This window comes from Pygoscelis adeliae, unplaced genomic scaffold (assembly GCF_000699105.1).
Source record: "Pygoscelis adeliae isolate BGI_AS28 unplaced genomic scaffold, ASM69910v1 Scaffold910, whole genome shotgun sequence".
NCBI lineage: Eukaryota > Metazoa > Chordata > Aves > Sphenisciformes > Spheniscidae > Pygoscelis > Pygoscelis adeliae.
In genome coordinates this window covers 10,429-27,803 of record NW_008823939.1, presented here as the reverse complement: position 1 = coordinate 27,803, position 17,375 = coordinate 10,429, and the positions used below count along the sequence as shown (strand labels likewise).

At 51.2% G+C, this 17,375-nt stretch overlaps 1 protein-coding gene across 1 annotated transcript in view; it reads left to right on the top strand.

Annotated features, from left to right (window-relative positions):
- The window catches only part of ARPC2 (actin related protein 2/3 complex, subunit 2, 34kDa), a 30,392-nt gene that overhangs the window by 10,139 nt on the left and 2,878 nt on the right, over positions 1-17,375 (top strand). Inside the window, exons 3-9 of the mRNA XM_009320883.1 lie at positions 683-686; positions 9,578-9,612; positions 10,652-10,764; positions 12,953-12,998; positions 13,578-13,764; positions 14,198-14,291; positions 16,627-16,753. Of these exons, the coding sequence (XP_009319158.1) occupies positions 683-686; positions 9,578-9,612; positions 10,652-10,764; positions 12,953-12,998; positions 13,578-13,764; positions 14,198-14,291; positions 16,627-16,753 (606 nt within the window). The remainder of the gene's footprint in view (positions 1-682; positions 687-9,577; positions 9,613-10,651; positions 10,765-12,952; positions 12,999-13,577; positions 13,765-14,197; positions 14,292-16,626; positions 16,754-17,375) is intronic.

Genomic DNA, 17,375 nt, shown 5'->3' with positions numbered 1-17,375 from the left:
GGAGTTGATCAGAGCTTGGGCAGAGTGAAGGCCTGGGGGATGGGGGAGCAAAGTCGGACAGGCAGAATTGGAGGGGAGAGTGGGGCTCGGTGGGGGGGTTAGCGCTAGGGCAGTGTGGAGGCCCAGGGGAGGAGGAGAGAGCTGGGGAGGGGGTTGGAGGTTGCAGTGTTGAGGCGGGCTGAGGGAGCAGAGCTGGAGAAGAGGGCCTGGCAGGGAGGAAGTTGAGGGAAAGGTGGATTTGCAGGGATGTTTGCTTTGAGTAAAGCAGCCTTCATCAGAACGGGCCCAGCGTGGTGCCAGCGCTGGTACAGAATGTGTGGGGGGAGTCGAGGAACCGGAAGCCTGCGTGTGGAGCCCTGGCCTCAGCTTTTTGCTTTGGGGGTGGGAAGGAGATTCCAGCCTGCCCCCCTTTGATTTCCTGAGCAGGAGGGATGCAGGGAGCAGGAGGGATGCAGGCCCACGGCTCTGTCATGGCCCCTGGTGCCAGCCTGGTGGGTGTCCTGGCCTCAGGGGATGGGCTGGGGGGGCTGGTTTGCATCTGCATCTCTGGCGGGGACAGTTCAGTCCCTGGGGAGCCAGTGATTATTTTGCTGCAAGTGTTGCACCAGGGCTGTAAAGGTGCTTGTCTGAGCACAGCTTAGCTCGAAAGAGAGTCCCTTCGTATAAATGTCCTTATCTGCAGCCGGGCTACCTGTGGGCTCGCTGCACTGTCTGCTGGCCTGAGTAACACCGGGCACCTTTGTACGGAAGCAAAGCGCGGTGGTGTTATCTTTGGGGTGGAGCCTGCCCTGGCGCCTCGAAGAGCTCAGCCCAGGCTGCTCCGGGAAGGGAGACCCCAGGCAGGTGCCTTTTTCTGCGTCACCTTTCCTTCCAGCGGCTTTTAAAGCTCTCAGCCTTTCGTGTGCAGAACTTTGACAGAGGCCATTTCCTCTGCTTTCCCCTCTCAGTTGACTTCTTGCTCAGGTGTTGGTTTTTTTGTTGGTTTGGGGTTTTTTTCATAAAATAACCTCACAGGCTGCACTGCCTCACGGGATAGCTGAGCTGCTCGCAGGCTTTTTATTCTTCTTGAGCCTGATCGTTTAACGCAACAAGTTTCCCCAAAGCACAAGCACCTCACTGGGAAGAGAGCGCTCCCGGGTGACCACTATGGTTTGCAGCTGCATCCGTTAGAAAACACTACGTGTATGGAGGTTAATAGTGTGTGTCAAAAACTCTTGTTCATCACAAGTCCATACTGAGGCACTCTTCCTGCTGGAGGGAAAATGCAATGCATCCCTGTGTTGATGTAAATGTGGAGGTGGCAGTCTGCGGGCTTAAATGCACCTTGAAACCCCGATTCTGTGCGACCAGAGCTGGGGTTGCTTGCTCTGCACCGGCCTGCAGGCCCCCAAAGTTTCCATTTCGCTGTACAGCAAAGCCTCCTTGCTTCTGCGTCGGCACGCTTGCCTGGTTGTTCCTGGATCGATTCTTAGTGCGGCTGATGGTGCTGTGCTTCTGCCTCTTACTCATCTATGGCACGTTCTTTTCTTTAGATGTTGTTTCTAGATAAGTTTTGTGCCTTGAGCGTGTTGCTGGCGGAGAGGAAGTTATTTACTTCTGCATTTTCTTCTGTGCTTGTGTTGGGGCCCTCCTGTCCAGGCAAGCGCAGGGTGGAGGCAAAAGTCTGAGATGTGCAGGAAGGTGTATTTTTTTTCTCTTGGTTTCAGGTCTTTTAGGGAATGGGTGTTACGCAATGTTTATTAATGTGAAATTTCTCTTCCCTCTGGCCACAGTTCTGGGGTCATTCCTGTGGTGCTGAGCCTGGAGGCAGGAGGGGATTTGCTGTATTTCACTATTTTGGTGATGGTTTTCCCAAGGCGTGTCTTGGGGATGAACGCAGGACAGTCGGGGCAGGGTCAAGCCTTGAGGGATTCGGTGCCTGGGAGGAGTGAGTCTGGACGCTGTGACAGAGTTGGTTTTGAGTTATTTGCTCTAAAACAGGAGTGGGGCAGATGGAACGCACAGATTTGTCTGCAGTGGTTGTCTCGGAGCCAGGTGTGCCTGCTGGCTTCAGCGCCAGCCTGGGAGTCGGCAGGGCGGGGTTTGTTTCCAAATCCTTTGCTGGAGACTTGTTCTGTGATGTGGGCTGTGTTGCTCCCCTCTGCTTCCCGTGGCCACACTGTGGCCATGATTCAACAGGCTCCCTGCAGAGCTTTCCTGGACCATCAGGTGAGAGACACTTTGTGCTTCACCGTAGCATATAGAACTAGGTCACATTTAGAAGTCGGAGCTATTAGCTCATAACATTATTGTCGTATGATATGGGGCGAAATCCGCTCTGCATGAACGTCCATCAACTGTCTCTGGAGTTCCCAGCGTGGAAGGTGCCTTGGCAGGCTGCAGACATAGATCAGCGCTCGAGGCAGGGCCTAACCCGGGTCTAAGAGTCCTCCCTTGACAAGGTCCTTGGGGCTTGGCAGCATCCACCCATTAGTAGGGTAATTCCAAATTTAGTTTGTTTTTGTGGGCAAAACCCATGGAAATCTTGCCTCCTTGGACAGCCACCGTTGAACATTGGTATTTAGATCAAGGTGGTGACAGGTAATGGACTTCAATGCATCTGATTATTTTTCTTTATTTAATATTGTAATTTCTTGTTTTAAATCCATTTCCTTAAACCAACCACATTTTTAAATAAAGGCCTAAAGCTACCAGAATCTGTTGAAATAACTTGAGTTAGGAATTTGCTGGTGAAACTTTCAAGCGTCGAACCGCTGCAGTGGGGGAATACCTGGTCAGTATGAAACGAGGCAACTTGTGAGCTTTTGCAGGTGTCAAGAGAATAAACTGTTCCATAAGCTTTTGACAAATTCATTTTGACTTGAGAAGTTGCCTAGAAGCTAGAGCCACACTCAGATTTTCCCATTCCTTATAGAAACGTGATGTGAGGGGATGAACTCTACCAGTTGGAAGATGTTGTTTCTCATCATTGCTTCCCTTTGCTAACCACGTAGACAGAAAAAAAACCCAACAAGCAATTTAAGTGTGAAACATTTTGATGACTGTCTTCTGCGTCTGGTGAATACTCGTTCTGTTTAACACACGGGGAGGAACTGCCTCCCAAAACAGACTTGCCGTCCGGTTTTGTCCTGCTCTAATTTAACTGACCCCAGTGAAAGTGTGGCACAGGGGTTTGGTTTTCCAGCCATACATAGCTTGCCCTAAATCTCCAGTAAATTAATCATCTGTCTCAAACTGTTACTTAGTATTTACCCACTGTGCAAAAAAAACCAAATTTGCACAGTTGGAGAACAGCGTGCCTTTTCCCTTGGTTGGGGGCGGAAGGAAGAGAATCGCAAATTAAATCTTCGGTTTCTTTACAGCCCTTAGTCGGTACAAGTCTGCAGGGCTTCATGACTATTAGCTACATAGGACAACAGTTGAAGCTTGAACTTCCCTGATGTAGAGCGTTTTTTAGCTGGTTGGAGAGCTGGGCTGAAGCTGCACTTATGTGTTTTATGGTATTTCCCATTTGCAGTCACTTTGGTGCGCTTGTCGGCTGTAGAGCTGAGCCCTTCAGACCGGGAGGCTGAGCGCTGGGTGAAACCGGGTAGCGTGAACTTTGTGTTCGTGATGTGACATGTGAAGCGAGTTCATCATGGGGAGACCAAGGACCGTCTGGAGGCTGTCGGGCATGCTGGGAGGGTAGAAGAGCTTCAGGTCCTGCCGGGCACCGCTGAGAAGCTCCCTGCGGGAGTGGCTGTGGCGATTCATGGCTCCGGCGCTTCAGGGGAGCTCAGCGGCCCCACTGAAAACAGAGGTTGCTCCTCTGCCACCCGCTCCTTCTCGCTGACACAGGCATTTCTATGGCTTCAGGGGAAACAGGATTGGGGAAGTGACCTAGGTTAAAATTAAACAGGCAAAACTGGGTATTTTTAGCCCAGATGAGTTTCCTCATCCCATTCATTGTGCAAAGGCTGCTCGCCATGGTGCAGTGGAAGAGCAGGGATCAGATCTCCTTCCTTCAGCAGCAGTGGCAGGTACTGGCTCAGCGTCCTTGCAAGCCCAGCCTGGAGCCCCACGTCTCCCCCTGCACGACCTCGCCTGCTGACACTCAAGCTGCCCTACTCTGAGGAGTGCTCGGGCGATGCTGCTGGCAGAAAGCGGTACCCTTGGGTTCAGCGTGGCACGGGTGGCACTAGTTGTAAATCTTGGCTGTCCACGCTGAGCATGCTGTAGCTGTTTGAGCATAGCTCCTGGGCTGCCACAGCACGTCTGCCTTCAGCCACCAGAGAAGGTGACTTTGCATTAATGGTGGATTGTGAACCATCTCTGTCTGGAGATAGGCAGCGCTCTGCTTTCGAGCAATAGCGCAGGGAACAGGAGGGAAGAGCAGCCCGGATCTGCAAAGTGTTGGGCTTTCGCAGGTTGTTCTGTCATCGCTCCAGCCTCAGTTTTCATCTTGGGTTCCCGAGAGGGGTCTGCTCTGTATTATCCTCTTGAGAACATTTCTCGCTGCAGCCACTGGCGCTTGACACCACAGAAAAGCGTGTCTCAGTCGCAGTACTGAAGAGCCATAGTGAATGGTGCGTGCAAAATGAGGCTCTTCCCCGGAGACTCGCCGCAGCGTTGGATCGCTCTGGCGGGGAACCGCGGGCTACCTGCTGGAATGGAGACGTGCGGGATGAAGACCTGGCTGGAAGCGGACCTGCCCATACCTGCGTGCTGCAGGACCAGCCCGTGCTTTGTCCGCTGGGAATCCCAACACCTTGCTACCAGCCAGCTTCCTCCAGGCTGCCTTGCCCACTGTGAGGGAGAAGCTCTGGCATGGAGGGGTCACCTAACCGAGAGGGGAGAGCCGGCATGCTTGGGGGCTGCCATACGCCGCTCGGCATCACCCTGATGGAGCACTCCTGCTCGAATTCGTGGTGGGTGTGCTGCCAGAGCTACAGGAGCTCTTTGATTTCATACACTTCTGCAGCTTACGCAGAGTAGCTTTTGTTAGCTGAGTAGGGCCCAGGAGTGGAGGAACTGTTCAGATAATTTTAGACATTGCTCATAATTTTTTTTAATTGGGGTGACCTTTCTGTAGCGAGAGCCTGCAGTCTGTCACTGAATCTGGCTTGCTCTCTCCAAACTGTGTGTCGACTCTGGTGATCTGAAAGCTCTGCTCAGAGCTTTAAGCTTTGAAATAGCCCCTTTTGTTTTTTCCCCCTCTCCTCTGGGGCAAGAGATTAGAATATCTGCATGCCTGCAGCTTTTAAAATAATTGCCATCCTCCTTTACTGGGTACGGGCCTTAATTGTGATGTGGGAGATGCTTCAATATGGTTGTCAGCCAAGTTTGCATATAGGTCTGTTTAATACAGAAGATGAGGGCTCTGTATAATTACAGTCTTCGTTCTTCTGTTCTTAAATTTGTTGTAACATATGGCTAAGAGCCTCCGTGGCCTGAGAATGAAGCGGGGAAGTTTGGAAGTTGTCCGAGTCAAAATTGAGGAAATGCTGTCAGAAAAAAAGATTTGCTGTTGCTCTTAAGTGCTCGCTGGCGTCTCTCCATGGGTGCTGTGGCTCTTCGTGGATGTTCTGCCGGGGTGAAAAATCTGATTTGGAGCTGGCTCTGTATTAGATAGATGGAGCGTAGGAGCCATTTGGAGATGAATAGGAGGAATGCAGGCAAGAAGACGTAAAACCTGTCAGGGCCTTTTATTGTTAGGAGCAGAGGGCAGATGGGATTTGGTGTGGATTTGACTTCAAACCTGATAAGTGTTATCAGAAAATGGACCGCTGCCACTGCTTGTAACAGCTGCCATTTTAGCGTCTGAGTTCAGGCAGGCTTTTGCAGAAAGGTCTGGTCTGGATTCGGTGTTCGGTGCAGAGAGGAGCCATTTCAATTGTTCCCGGTATGGGCTGGTTTTATTGTCCATTCAGGGCAGAGGGTAGCAAACAGGGAAGGTTGCTGGGGGAGGCTGTGGTTCAGGTAGCGTTGGTGGTAAGGAGCTTGCAGGGGTCCCAGCAGCTCTCTGCCTCGGGAGCGGATGGGCTGTACTGTCTGAAATCCTCCAAGTGTAGCCAGGCTTAGTCTGGTTCTTGGAGACTTGAATCAGGGGTGGCAGTGAACCCCAAACGAGCTCCCGGCTGCCCAGAGCCCCGCTTCAAAGGAAATCACAAAAAGGATGGCTGGGATTTACAGTCACTCTGCGCCGAGCTGCTAAACTGCCGATTCTCGCCATGGGTGTGGATGGGTCTCATCACGAATGCAAGGGACACTGGAGCGTGCTAGACCAGGCAGAGCTCTTCGGGATCACGCCAGTAACCTGACGGTAACCGGTACCAACCCCGCAGTGGCGCAGCCCCAGTCCCAGGCCTGCTGTGCATCCCCTGCAGGAGAGCAGGGCAGGCTGAGAGGGCTAAACACAGAGAGAACATCGCTGTGCCTCCGCAGGGTGTTCGGCATGTCCCCACTGCTATTTCTCTTGGCGGAAGATGAGGTTGGTGGAAGGTCGAGGGGAAGTGATTGCGTGTGTGCAACCTGCAGCACCATTGCTTGTCTGGAAGCCACGGGAGGCTGGAGGTGAGACCTCCTCTCTTCTGCCTGGGGACTCCTTGATGGGGGAACCACAATTCGGGTAGTAAAAGGGGTGATTTTTCTGTTGTAGAAACGTTTTAAGTAACCAGGATAGTTTTGGTGAGGTGAGCCAGAGAAATAAATAGAAGCACTTTAAACTTTGGGGTTGTAAGGCTGCTGAACTGTGAAGGGCTAAGAGAGCTCGCTTCGCTCCCAGCCATGCTTCTGATACCTTTCCCTGTCCTTCCCTGGGACGGGCCAGGCCTGGATTACTTAGGTGTGTGCCAGGTGAGGCAGAAAAACCACCCTGCAGTAGATGACAGGGCCGGCGTGGCTGCGAGGAGCTCTGTATGCAGCTCACGTGAGCACTCGCTTCACTGAGGCTGTGCTGGGAAGCGGTTGAATATTCAGCACCCAAAGTTCTGCCCAGTTACCAGCTTTTCCCTTAAATATCTCCTGTCCTCACCATCCAAGTACAAGAACCGAGCCGCTTGAGAAATCAGTGTTGAAATAACTTCTCTAAGAAATCATGCTTGCGCGATGAAAGGTTCAAAAACGGGGCCGTGTTAGCCATAAGCTTTTGTGTGCAGAACAAAGGCTCTCATGCAGAGCCATTAACCGACTTCGGGTATGTGGTCTCGCACGGCTTCTTAAATAACTGACGAGTGATCTTCCTGCCATCCCCTGGGGTACTGGGCGAGCGAGCAGTGAGTCGTCGTCCTTCCTCGGCAAAACCGCTCCAGTGCGCTGGCTGTCAGTTGCTTCCCTGCATCGCTCGGAGGGAGGTGCTGTGTTTGGAGGCTCTGCTGGGAGCCGGGGCTCTGGGAGGCGTCAGCTCCATGTGCGTGGGGAATGGGGTTTGAACGGTGTACGCTGAGAAGATGGAACAGAAGTTTAAGGATGCGTCCTCTTTAATATTCCTAGCTCTCATGTGCCTGACTGTGCTATCTTTAAAGCTTCCTACATAGGTTTCTTTTTTTATAAAAATTTATACTGCCATCCAAGCTGATTCCCAAGTCTGAGTGTGGTGCTCTAAAAGAAGAACACATCTGCATCGACTGACCGAGTGGGATCACTGGGATTTTCTTTCATCTCTGCTCTGAGCAATCCTCAGTGAGCAGAAGTGGCTTGGATGCAGCTTGGGGAATTGTTCCCCTTTCCAAAAGCCCGACTTCAATATGCAGCCAGGGATGCCCTGTGAACCTCCATCTCAGGCCTGGCTGGGAGGGGAAGATGAGAGCGAGAGAGGTCGCAGGTAGCTGACCCAGCTCTTAAACTAAAGGACCTGCCTTGGGTGCACTCGCACTGCCTCTTTCAAGCGTGTGGTTTTTATCTTTAGCGATGCAGCACAAAAGATGGAGGCTCTCCAGCCTCCCGACAAAAAGGGCTGTTGCTTTTCAGAGCTAATAACTTTCAAGAAGCAGCAACACCTCATCATTTCCACTTAGGATCTCCGGCTGGGGGTTCATTCCTCCCTTTCCACCCGAGTTGTTGACTTGGTGCATGGTCTGGGATCAGTGCTGTTCAGTGCCTTGGTCTCCCTGCATTGCCCATCTTGAGTTTTAGCACATTGTGGTCATTCCTGGCTTGCAGGAATGAGGCTGTCTGTAGAAAAGCTGAGGGAAGAACAGTGCTTTCTGCTGGGGGAAAAAAAATCATTTAAACCTTTCCAGAATATGGTGAGGGAAAGTAGATATTGAGTCATCGCTTCCCCCACCTTTCCTGGTGTATGTACTGAGGTGTAGCCGGTACCCAGCAGCATACACGTGCGTGGACAGAGCAAGTTTTGGCAAAAAGGTTGAAGTTGGTCTCTGGGCAGCGGCAGCGTAGTTGAGACCACAAGCCTGCCTCAACACACTGGCTTTGGTTTGGGGAGTTATTTCAGTCCGTTGGTTCAGCTGGGTGTGAATGAACTGTTGTAGAGGCTAGATTTCTGTTAGCAGCAGCATTAGCCTGTACTCTGTTTAATATCGTCCACTTTTGAAAAATAAGCAGTGATACGCTGTGAAACAACAGTAGCAGACCAGCATTTTTATCCTGTTCTCATTTTCCACCCCTGCTGTCAGCAGTTGGAGGTACCTTTGCATTGCTCCCTGTTGGAGAATGACCTATTAATACCAGTCCCCTTGGAGCTGCCAAAGCAGTTATGTAGTGCCAGTCCCAACAAAATCACTTTTCAGAAGCAGTTTGATCTTTCACGGGATCCTACTCTTCTACAGATCACGGACAAACTGGCAAATAGGGTTTGTTAAGATTTGTTAAATCTTCATACCCACAGCATAAGAAGTGATGTGCCTTTGGCTTGCGAGGTGCTCTTGTTGCCAATCAGGGATCCCAAAGGGCACACTGGGCAGTGTTAGAGCAAACCCAGATCGACAGTATTTCTGCAGAGGTAGTTGGCATAGTGTTGAGGTGTTTCGGAAGGGACGTGGCAGGGGCAGGATGAAATGCACATCTGGAAAGTTTCCTTCTGTGGTTTGCTCCTAGCCCCGAACTTGGAAAAGGGGTCTTCTCTGCAAGTGAGTTACATCAACGTGTTTGCAGAGCTGCTGCTGATGGTGAAGGGGGCACCGTGTCAGGAAGGATTGCTCAGCCGCTAAGTCCCTTCCATGAACTGGTATTGCAGGAACTTACGAAAGAGCTTCTGTCCCCAAACCTGTACTGTGGCTGTTCGATACGGAGAATGCGCTTGTTAAAACAAACTCATTAGTGATGAGTTGCTTTCTCAGACATTTCTAACTGGAAATCTGTGCTCTCAAAATCTATTAATAAACTACAAATAATAACAATCTCTGCCAGCTTCGAGGCCTATTTTATATCATCTGTGCTAAGACTGGTGCTTATAGGAATGGGGAGAAGTCTGAGATTTCTTATCAAAGGTTATCTGCTAGTTGAACAGCTGGAGTTAGAAGGGTTTCAGGTATAGCTGCTTGTGAGAAAGAAGGCATTAGAAATTAATCCTCTTTCCTTCACAGCTTGGAGGCTGCTGTTTGAGTTCTCATTTACTTCCTTTGTTTCCTTTGCTTTTTAGAAATAAACCAGAGGCAGTAGAAGTAACATTCGCAGGTAAGCTCCACAACTCTCATGACTTCTCTGAAAAAAGGGCTGGCTCGAACAGCCTGCCCACAGTTACACCTGGCGTGTCCAAATTCACCCAGGACCACTGCAGGGGGAGGAGAGCCACGCAGGGGCAGACGGTGTGGACACCCTGCAGTGTCCCCGGAGCTGGGGCTTTGTCGGCTGCCCCACTATTTTCTCTGTCCGTTCGCCTTCCCTGGAACTTCCCCCACAGCAGTGAGTTCAGTGGTGGCAGTGCTTTGTGTGGTGTGTGTGCTACATAGCTCTCTTACCTCGCCTGTTCTCCAGTCCTGCCCTTGATGCTACTTGTTATTAGGTCTTTAGCACTATCTGGTTTGGGTTGTTAGAAAGCTGGCTCGGGGTGACAGGCAAGATGAATTCATCGCCTGAAGTTTTCTTTCTAGGACGAGAAGTGCCAAGGAAGTTCAAATGTTCATTCAGCAACTGATTTTTTTTTTTTTTTATTTTTTTTGCTTCTGTTATCAAGAATCTGTGTAAGCTGCAGAACTCCATGGAGAAGTGAGGCTTGCTAGGTAGCTGGAGGGTTGCCTTTCCCTGCCTCCTGCCCTCCCTGCCCGTTCTGCAGTGAAGTGGAAGCTGTCTCAGCAGGCAGCGGCTGAGCTGCCTTTGCTGGCAGAGATGTTTTCTCCTCCAGGCTGCAGCTCTGGCCCCGTGGGCATGTCAGTCACTTTCTGTGCTGGCCATCCAGAAGGTTCCCGTCTCTCCATGTTTGTATCCTTGTGCGTTGAGCACAAGCAGATTTGCCAGGGATGTTAAATGCCACTAGACTAAAGCCTTCTGTGATGGACAGGTGTCAAAACTGTTTCAGCCCTTTGAATGATAACAAGTCTCCCTACATGACATTACCACTTTCCTTAATTACAGGTTTCTCTCTTGGTGTATGTGTGAGGGCTGGAGCAGGGGGAACAGTGTTGCTTTATGTAGTTCCTAGAACATGTAGGGAGAACCTTCCTCAGAAGTAGGAACTAGTTCCTGTTCCCTCACGTTTCTCTCACTTGCTTCATAGACTTTGATGGAGTCCTTTACCATATTTCAAACCCCAATGGAGACAAGACAAAAGTGATGGTCAGTATTTCTCTGAAATTCTACAAGGAACTCCAGGAACACGGTGCTGACGAGGTGAGTGAGCATCTCTGGGCCTTGAGCCTGCAAATGCTGTCTTAGCCTGGGCAATGTCCTTGTAATGTTAGTGGATCCAACGTCTAACCCTTAGAGAAGCATCTGTGCTCCCATCTCATGCTAATCAAAGGAGCAGCCCTGTGCCGACCAGGAGTCCCACTTTGCTGCAAGACAAGGGCAAAGTGTGTTCACACTCTCTCATGAATAAGAGGTCAGCTTATATGACCCTACCACCTGAGAGGCAAAAGGCACCACTAATTTTGAAAGTCTAAATGAGTGTGAGGCCTGACCATATAGAAATAGTTTCCCTGACTGATGTGCTGAGCCTGCGAGTGAAGGAAGGCACCAAGACAAATCTGGAGTCCCATGGCACTGCTCTTCTGACTCTAACCACACTTGAGAGCGAGTGATGGGCTCCTGCTGTGTGTGCAGACCTTGATCTGCAGACTGTCTGGTTCCCTTTTCGCTGCTGCTGTGTGAAGTAGCAGGTTCAGTTCCTGTTGAATGGGCCGGGGCTGCGGAGGGCCATTTATGGTAGAAAGAAGGAGCCTCTCTGAGCTGTGGCTGGGAGGCGAGGCAGGAAGTGTGACTCAGTTCCTGACTCAGTTTTCAGATCTCCTCATGTTAGCAAATGGGGTTCACCCAAAGCTCTTCAGCAGGCTTTTGCCTCTGGGTGTCTGTCCTTGGAGGAAAACAAGGAAACTGCTCCATGAGTTTATTGAGAATCTGGTGAGAAACAGGGGATTTGAACCCAAAGTGAATTCCTGCGAGTTGCTACAAGACCTACCAACGTCAGAATAAATATAACTGAGTGTCCTGCTTTCCTGGTTCCTATATGCAGAGCTTTCTAGGAGCAGCGCTGCCTGCTACGGAACAGGGTAGCAGGACCTGCCCCACTGAAGGTACTGCTGCTGGCAAACAAGAGAGTCAAGCAGCCCAAACGGTGGAGCCCTCCCAGCATGTTTAGCAAGGATCAGCATGGTGCCTAATCCCAGGAGAACCACTGTGGTGGGCGAGTGGCTGACACCACTGTGCACCAGCAGCCACTGTGGTGACGGCTGGAGAGCGGTGTTCCTCTCTGACCCCAGCTGCTGTGGCAGGCCCATTGCTCCACAGGCTGTGCTGGGAGTGCAGGCAGCTGACAGGCAACTTCCCAAGCTTTGAGAGGAAGATGGGATCTCTGCAGGACTGCCTTGGGAGTGCTGACTAAATAGAAATTACATTTTTAAATCGCCATTTAGCAAACTGTTGCTTTCTGTGCTTCCCTGGAGATGATGGAGCTTGTTTCTGCTCCATCTTTGATGAAACCCCACTGTGAGGAGCACAAAGCGGTGTTCCTGCTAAGACACAGCATCTCCCTGGGCTGCTGCAGGCAGGCAGGTTCTCTGCTGAGAGGAGGTTTTGGCAGGCAGAGAGCCTGTGCATCCTCTCTGCATGGTAGTGGGTGTCAGACCAGGAGGGCTGGTTCTGCCACAGCATTATTGTGTTCTTCTCTGTAAAACACCTCCTGTTCCCAGCCCCCTCACTGACACAGAGCTATGGCTCAGTTGAAAATTGCCATTGATGTAAAATTCAGCAGTGATTATGTTTGAAGAAAGGTTTTTGCTGTGCTGTAGGTGGCTCTGCTTCTGGGAGGCATCCAAGCTGCCTGGCAGTCTCCTCTCCATCCCCATCTGTCCCGTGCAAGAGTCTGAGGCAGGACGAGTGATTGCCTGGCTGCACTGTGCCTGACCCCTCCTCTGAACTTGTCTTCCCGCAAGGAGGGGGACAGGGCAAGCTTTGCAGTGCCTTTGTACACTTTGCATCTGCCTTTGAATGGGAAGGAGGGTTGTAGCCCTCAGATCTGTTGTGTTGAGCTCTGTTGACAGTTCTCCTTTGAAGGTACGAGGCGTATCGAAGGGGATTTTTTCTCCGCACGAGTTCAAGACTAGCAAAAACTTTGAGAAGTTCCGGTTTTGAGTCCTGTCCTGTAGCACGTCCCCTGTCAGTGGGGTTCAGGGAGCTCTGCCTAGAGTAAGAGCAGCCAGTAATACTAGAAGCCGATGACTTAATATTTGTCCAAGTTCAGTTAGGCTGGGGGAGGCAGATGCTGAATTTTATGCTTCTAAATGGAGACTGAACATGGCCTGGGCTGCGCGGGAGGAAACAACTGATAGCTTGTGCTCTCAATGTTTAATTTCTTTCCTAGGTATTGAAGAAAGTCTATGGAAACTACTTGGTAAATCCTGAGTCAGGTAACCCCGCTATAACATTTACTCTATGTGTCTATGTGAATGCAATTCCAAAATTACTTAAGTCACCTCAGAAATGCTAAAAAAATGAAGGCTGCGCTTCAAGAGCTTGATTATCTGGGGCGCTCTGTACAATAAATGGCAATTCAAAAGGTGGCTCGGGTACGTCAAGGCTGAAGTAGCTTGCAGCACAAGCTGTAATTCTTGATGCAGCCCTCCTCCAGGAACCCTCTGTTCCTCACAGTTGGGGTCTTTGTTCTTCTCAAAGACGCTTCGTGAGACACAGGAAAACCATGGTTACCTGTGACAGCATCTCTTCCTACTCACTGCAAAAACTTGGGAGCAGCTCAGCCAGCACGTGTGTCTGGGAGCTCGGGAAGGAGCCCCAGGAGCGTTGCCATGGCCACGTGCCGAGTTCAGGCATGGCTTCTGGCGATGCTTGGAGTGCGAAGCACTCACCTCTGGGGCTACTGGGAGGGCTTAAGGCAAAGGTGGGACTGTAGATGTCTCTTTCTGGAAAATGTCTCTGGCTGCATTAATGCCCTAGATAGATTATTAAGGTTAGTGGCTGTCCCTCCCCAGGTTACAATGTCTCTTTGCTCTACGACCTGGAGAACCTTCCCGCAGACAAGGATGCTATCGTGCACCAAGCCGGCATGTTGAAGCGCAACTGCTTTGCTTCAGTCTTTGAGAAGTATTTCAAATTCCAGGAAGAGGGCAAAGAAGGAGAAAAAAGAGCCGTCATCCACTACAGGGACGATGAGACAATGTAAGTGTTCAAACCAAGCAGCATGGGAGTTGGGCAGCTGACAGTATGCTCTTCACTCCTGCTCACAGCTGTAGGTTGTGGTGGAAAGTCAGGAAATCCTACTGCTCCGTGTTTTGGCAGGGTAATAAGGGCCTGTCCTAGGCTGTCAGAAGTATCCAGTGAGAGTAATGCTCATCCCTTGGGCTGCAGGGATGTTACACAAGCGACTGTTAGTGGCAGCGCTTGCGGCTGCATGCAGGAGAGGAACTGGCTGCTCCCAACAGAAGTGTTTTGCTCCCTGTAAATATTGTCTCGAGAGAGGGGAAATTTTCAGCAGCCAGGCCTGTGAATGGTTGTTGCATCTACTTGACCTTGTCACGCGGTTGCTTCCTCATCCAGTTGTACTTCTTAGCTCCTGTTCACAGCTGGGTTCTCCTCTCTCACCCACCTGCAGGTATGTTGAGGCGAAAAAGGACCGCGTCACAGTTGTGTTCAGCACGGTATTTAAGGATGACGATGACGTGGTGATTGGAAAGGTGTTTATGCAGGTATGGAAACTGAATTATGGGGAAAGGATCTGACCCTCGATTCAGATGCCTTCTTGCTTGAAGCAGCATTGCCGAACAAGCACATTAGGCTGAAGTGAGCTCACAGGCAGTTTGCAGAGCCCAGGCTGCATTGGGGTGGAAGAACCATGTCAATAGGCATAGGCAGTGTATTTTCTAATCCAGGTTCTTGCATTGGCATCTTTATTATCGATGGTCTTGCTTGTATGGACAATCAAACATATTATGCGTTACAGATGAGAAACACCATGGTGAATACTTCAGTATCCACCTTGAGGCCATGTAGTGCAGCTAGCTGTGGTGTAGGGATTGCCAGCCAGCTGAGGAGCTGAGCATGGTGGGGAGGCTGTAGAGGGAGATGAAGGGGTGAGGCGATGTTGTGCTGTGCCTGGGATGGTGCTGAGAGTTGTCTTCACCTCGAAGTTTGTTCCTGCTAATGTTCAAATGCTGCAGAGAGACTCAGCAGCTCAGTGTGGCTGCTTTCACATGCCACGATGGGCTCTTGAGTTTGAGCTTTTCAAAGCTATGAATTTGCTTAGTTTGCGGGCTTGAATCAATCATCATAATGCCAAGTACTTCTGGACTCAGCTACCCTTTGCAACTGCCATTTATCTGGGAAGCATTCAGAGGCCCGTAGTAAACACTTTGCGTGTCTGTTAGCAACTGCATGCAGCCTGTGGAGATTGAGACATTTGCTTACAGCTGGGGAAGGCCCAGTGCATGCTGGTACCTGTGTTCATCCATGTTGCTGGCCCGCCTAGCTCACCTTGTGTCTGCTGAAGCACCTGGGGAGCCTCCTGCACGGGCACGGCTGTGGAGCAGGGCCCTGCAGGGTGTTCCAGGGCTAGAGGAGCTTTTAGCCCATCTGTTCAGGGGTGCCAGGCCGTGCTGCTGACAGGCTCGTGGACAGCAAGTTACTGGCCCAGTTTGCTGGATACCGGTTTACCTGTGTTGGGGGTCATTAGAACAGGATCTGCTGTGGTAAGAGTCTTATCTCGCAGCTCTGCTCTCTGTGTTCTTTAGCTACAGGCAGGGCATCTGCTCTGGCTTTGAGCTTTTTCCCACCAGCATATCCCACAGCCTGGAATTCAGCTTTTAAAACAAGGAGGGAGGCGTGAGGTGAACAAAACAGGGTTTGTGAGGCTCCCGGGGAGGTGGCAGGGCTTCAAGGCAGCAGCTGTCCCAGAGTCTCCATGTCCCAAGTTCTTGGTTTTTATAACAGCAAACTCTGCTCCTGCCCAGCCACAAGAATTTCCACTCTGAGTCACGCTGGCTCCTTCCCTCCAGCTATTGCTCTTGCATAACGCAGCCCAGTCAGGCATGGTAGCTGCTCATCTGGGCTCTCATGGAGAAAATCTGACCATTAACTAACCAGTGAAGCCATTTGAACCATTTCATCCTCTGGCATAAACAGGAGGAAGTGCAAGCTAAGCATTTCATTAAGGAAACCCCAGTGAACTACTCGGTTCTCTAAAAGGGGCACAGATGCTCCTGCCCTTCCCAGGGTGAGCTGTGCTCAGAAGGGAGGAGAGGCCGAGGGTGGCTGATGATGTGTAGGTTGGGCTGGGGGTCAGTGAGGCAGAGGGGAGGCTGCCCTGCCTTGGGGCAGGAGAATGGTGTCTGGACTTTCCAGCCCCACGTAGGGACAGTCCTACAATTCCTGAAATGCAGAGCCAGTTCATGTCATGTGAGGTGATGGTCGTGCTACTGTCAGAGAGGTTCCCTGGCAGAAGGGATCTCCCTGCCTGGAGGTATTGTTTCAAGGTGTAGAGAAGTGGCAGGAGGAGCAGGCTTCACACAGAAGCTTCAAACCCCATAGATGCCTCTTAATGCCTAGGCAAAGACTCCTGGTGGGAGATGCTTTCTCAAACGGCAGAGCCTTTATGCTAGGTGCGATGGAGACCTCACAGCCCTTTCTGCGAATTTCTTCTCTGGAGTGATGGGCACTGCCTGCTTTTGCTGGAAGCCTTGACGGTGTTGACTTTACGGCAGGAGCTGTGCTGTCTCATGTGCTTGCTCAGTCTGAGGTGTCCCTTCCACAAAACACCCATGGCAGGAAGTGTGATGCTGAAAGCCATCCCAGCTGAGGGGCTGTGCTAGGGCCATGTGTAAACCCGGGACAGCCATGCGTTTTGGTCTGGTTTTGCTGGGAAAAAGGATTGTTTTCCAGAGGTTCGGCCTGATGGACTCGGCCCATTCAGGGAAAGCTGGGAAACCTCCTGCTCAGATGCCTTGTGGGAGTGGGGAAACCCACTTGCTTTCCCAGTGTGTTGCTGGAGTGTCGCAGTAGGACTCACCTTTGCTTTGTCTTGTTCAGGAGTTCAAGGAGGGTCGCCGAGCCAGTCACACAGCCCCACAGGTGCTCTTCAGCCACAGGGAGCCGCCATTGGAGCTGAAAGACACAGACGCGGCCGTTGGCGACAATATTGGCTACATTACCTTTGGTAAGCAGGTAGCTCTGAGGCCTGAGGACACTCGGGGAGGAGAGAGGTTCCTGCTGCTGCATGAAAAACACAAAGGAATTCACCTTCCCTGAGTGTTCAAGTGGGTCACTAGGGGGTGAAGGGACTGTGGACTTGCATTCTGCATTGTCTGCCCCCTTTGGTGTGTCCCTTTGCTGTATCAGGTCACCCCAGCTCTGCTGTGGGCAAGAAGGTGTGGAAGTGGACAGTAAGCCATTTAGTGTCTGCCTACAAAATAAGCTCAGCATTTGGGAGCAAGGGAAGGGTGGCTTTGCTGTGATATTGTGGAAACTGGAGGTTTCTTGTGGGAGGTTTCATGCGAGTGTATTTGTAGCTTGTCCAGCTGCAGGCACCTGTGCAGTGCTCGATCAGCAGAGGCAACTGGAGAGCAGGAGCAGGGCAGTGAGTTCTGCTTCTCCAGCTCTGCCTCTTTGCTCTGGGCCAAACACTTCCATCTCTGATGAGCCACTTTCCCCTGCCTGCAGAGGTGCTGGCCAGCAGAGTCATCACTTCCTCCTGGGCAGCAATGCTGAGGGCTGAGCTGAGGAGTCCAAACCCTGCCCTGTTCAAAGGGAAAGGTCTCTTCCAGAGAAATTGGGGTCAT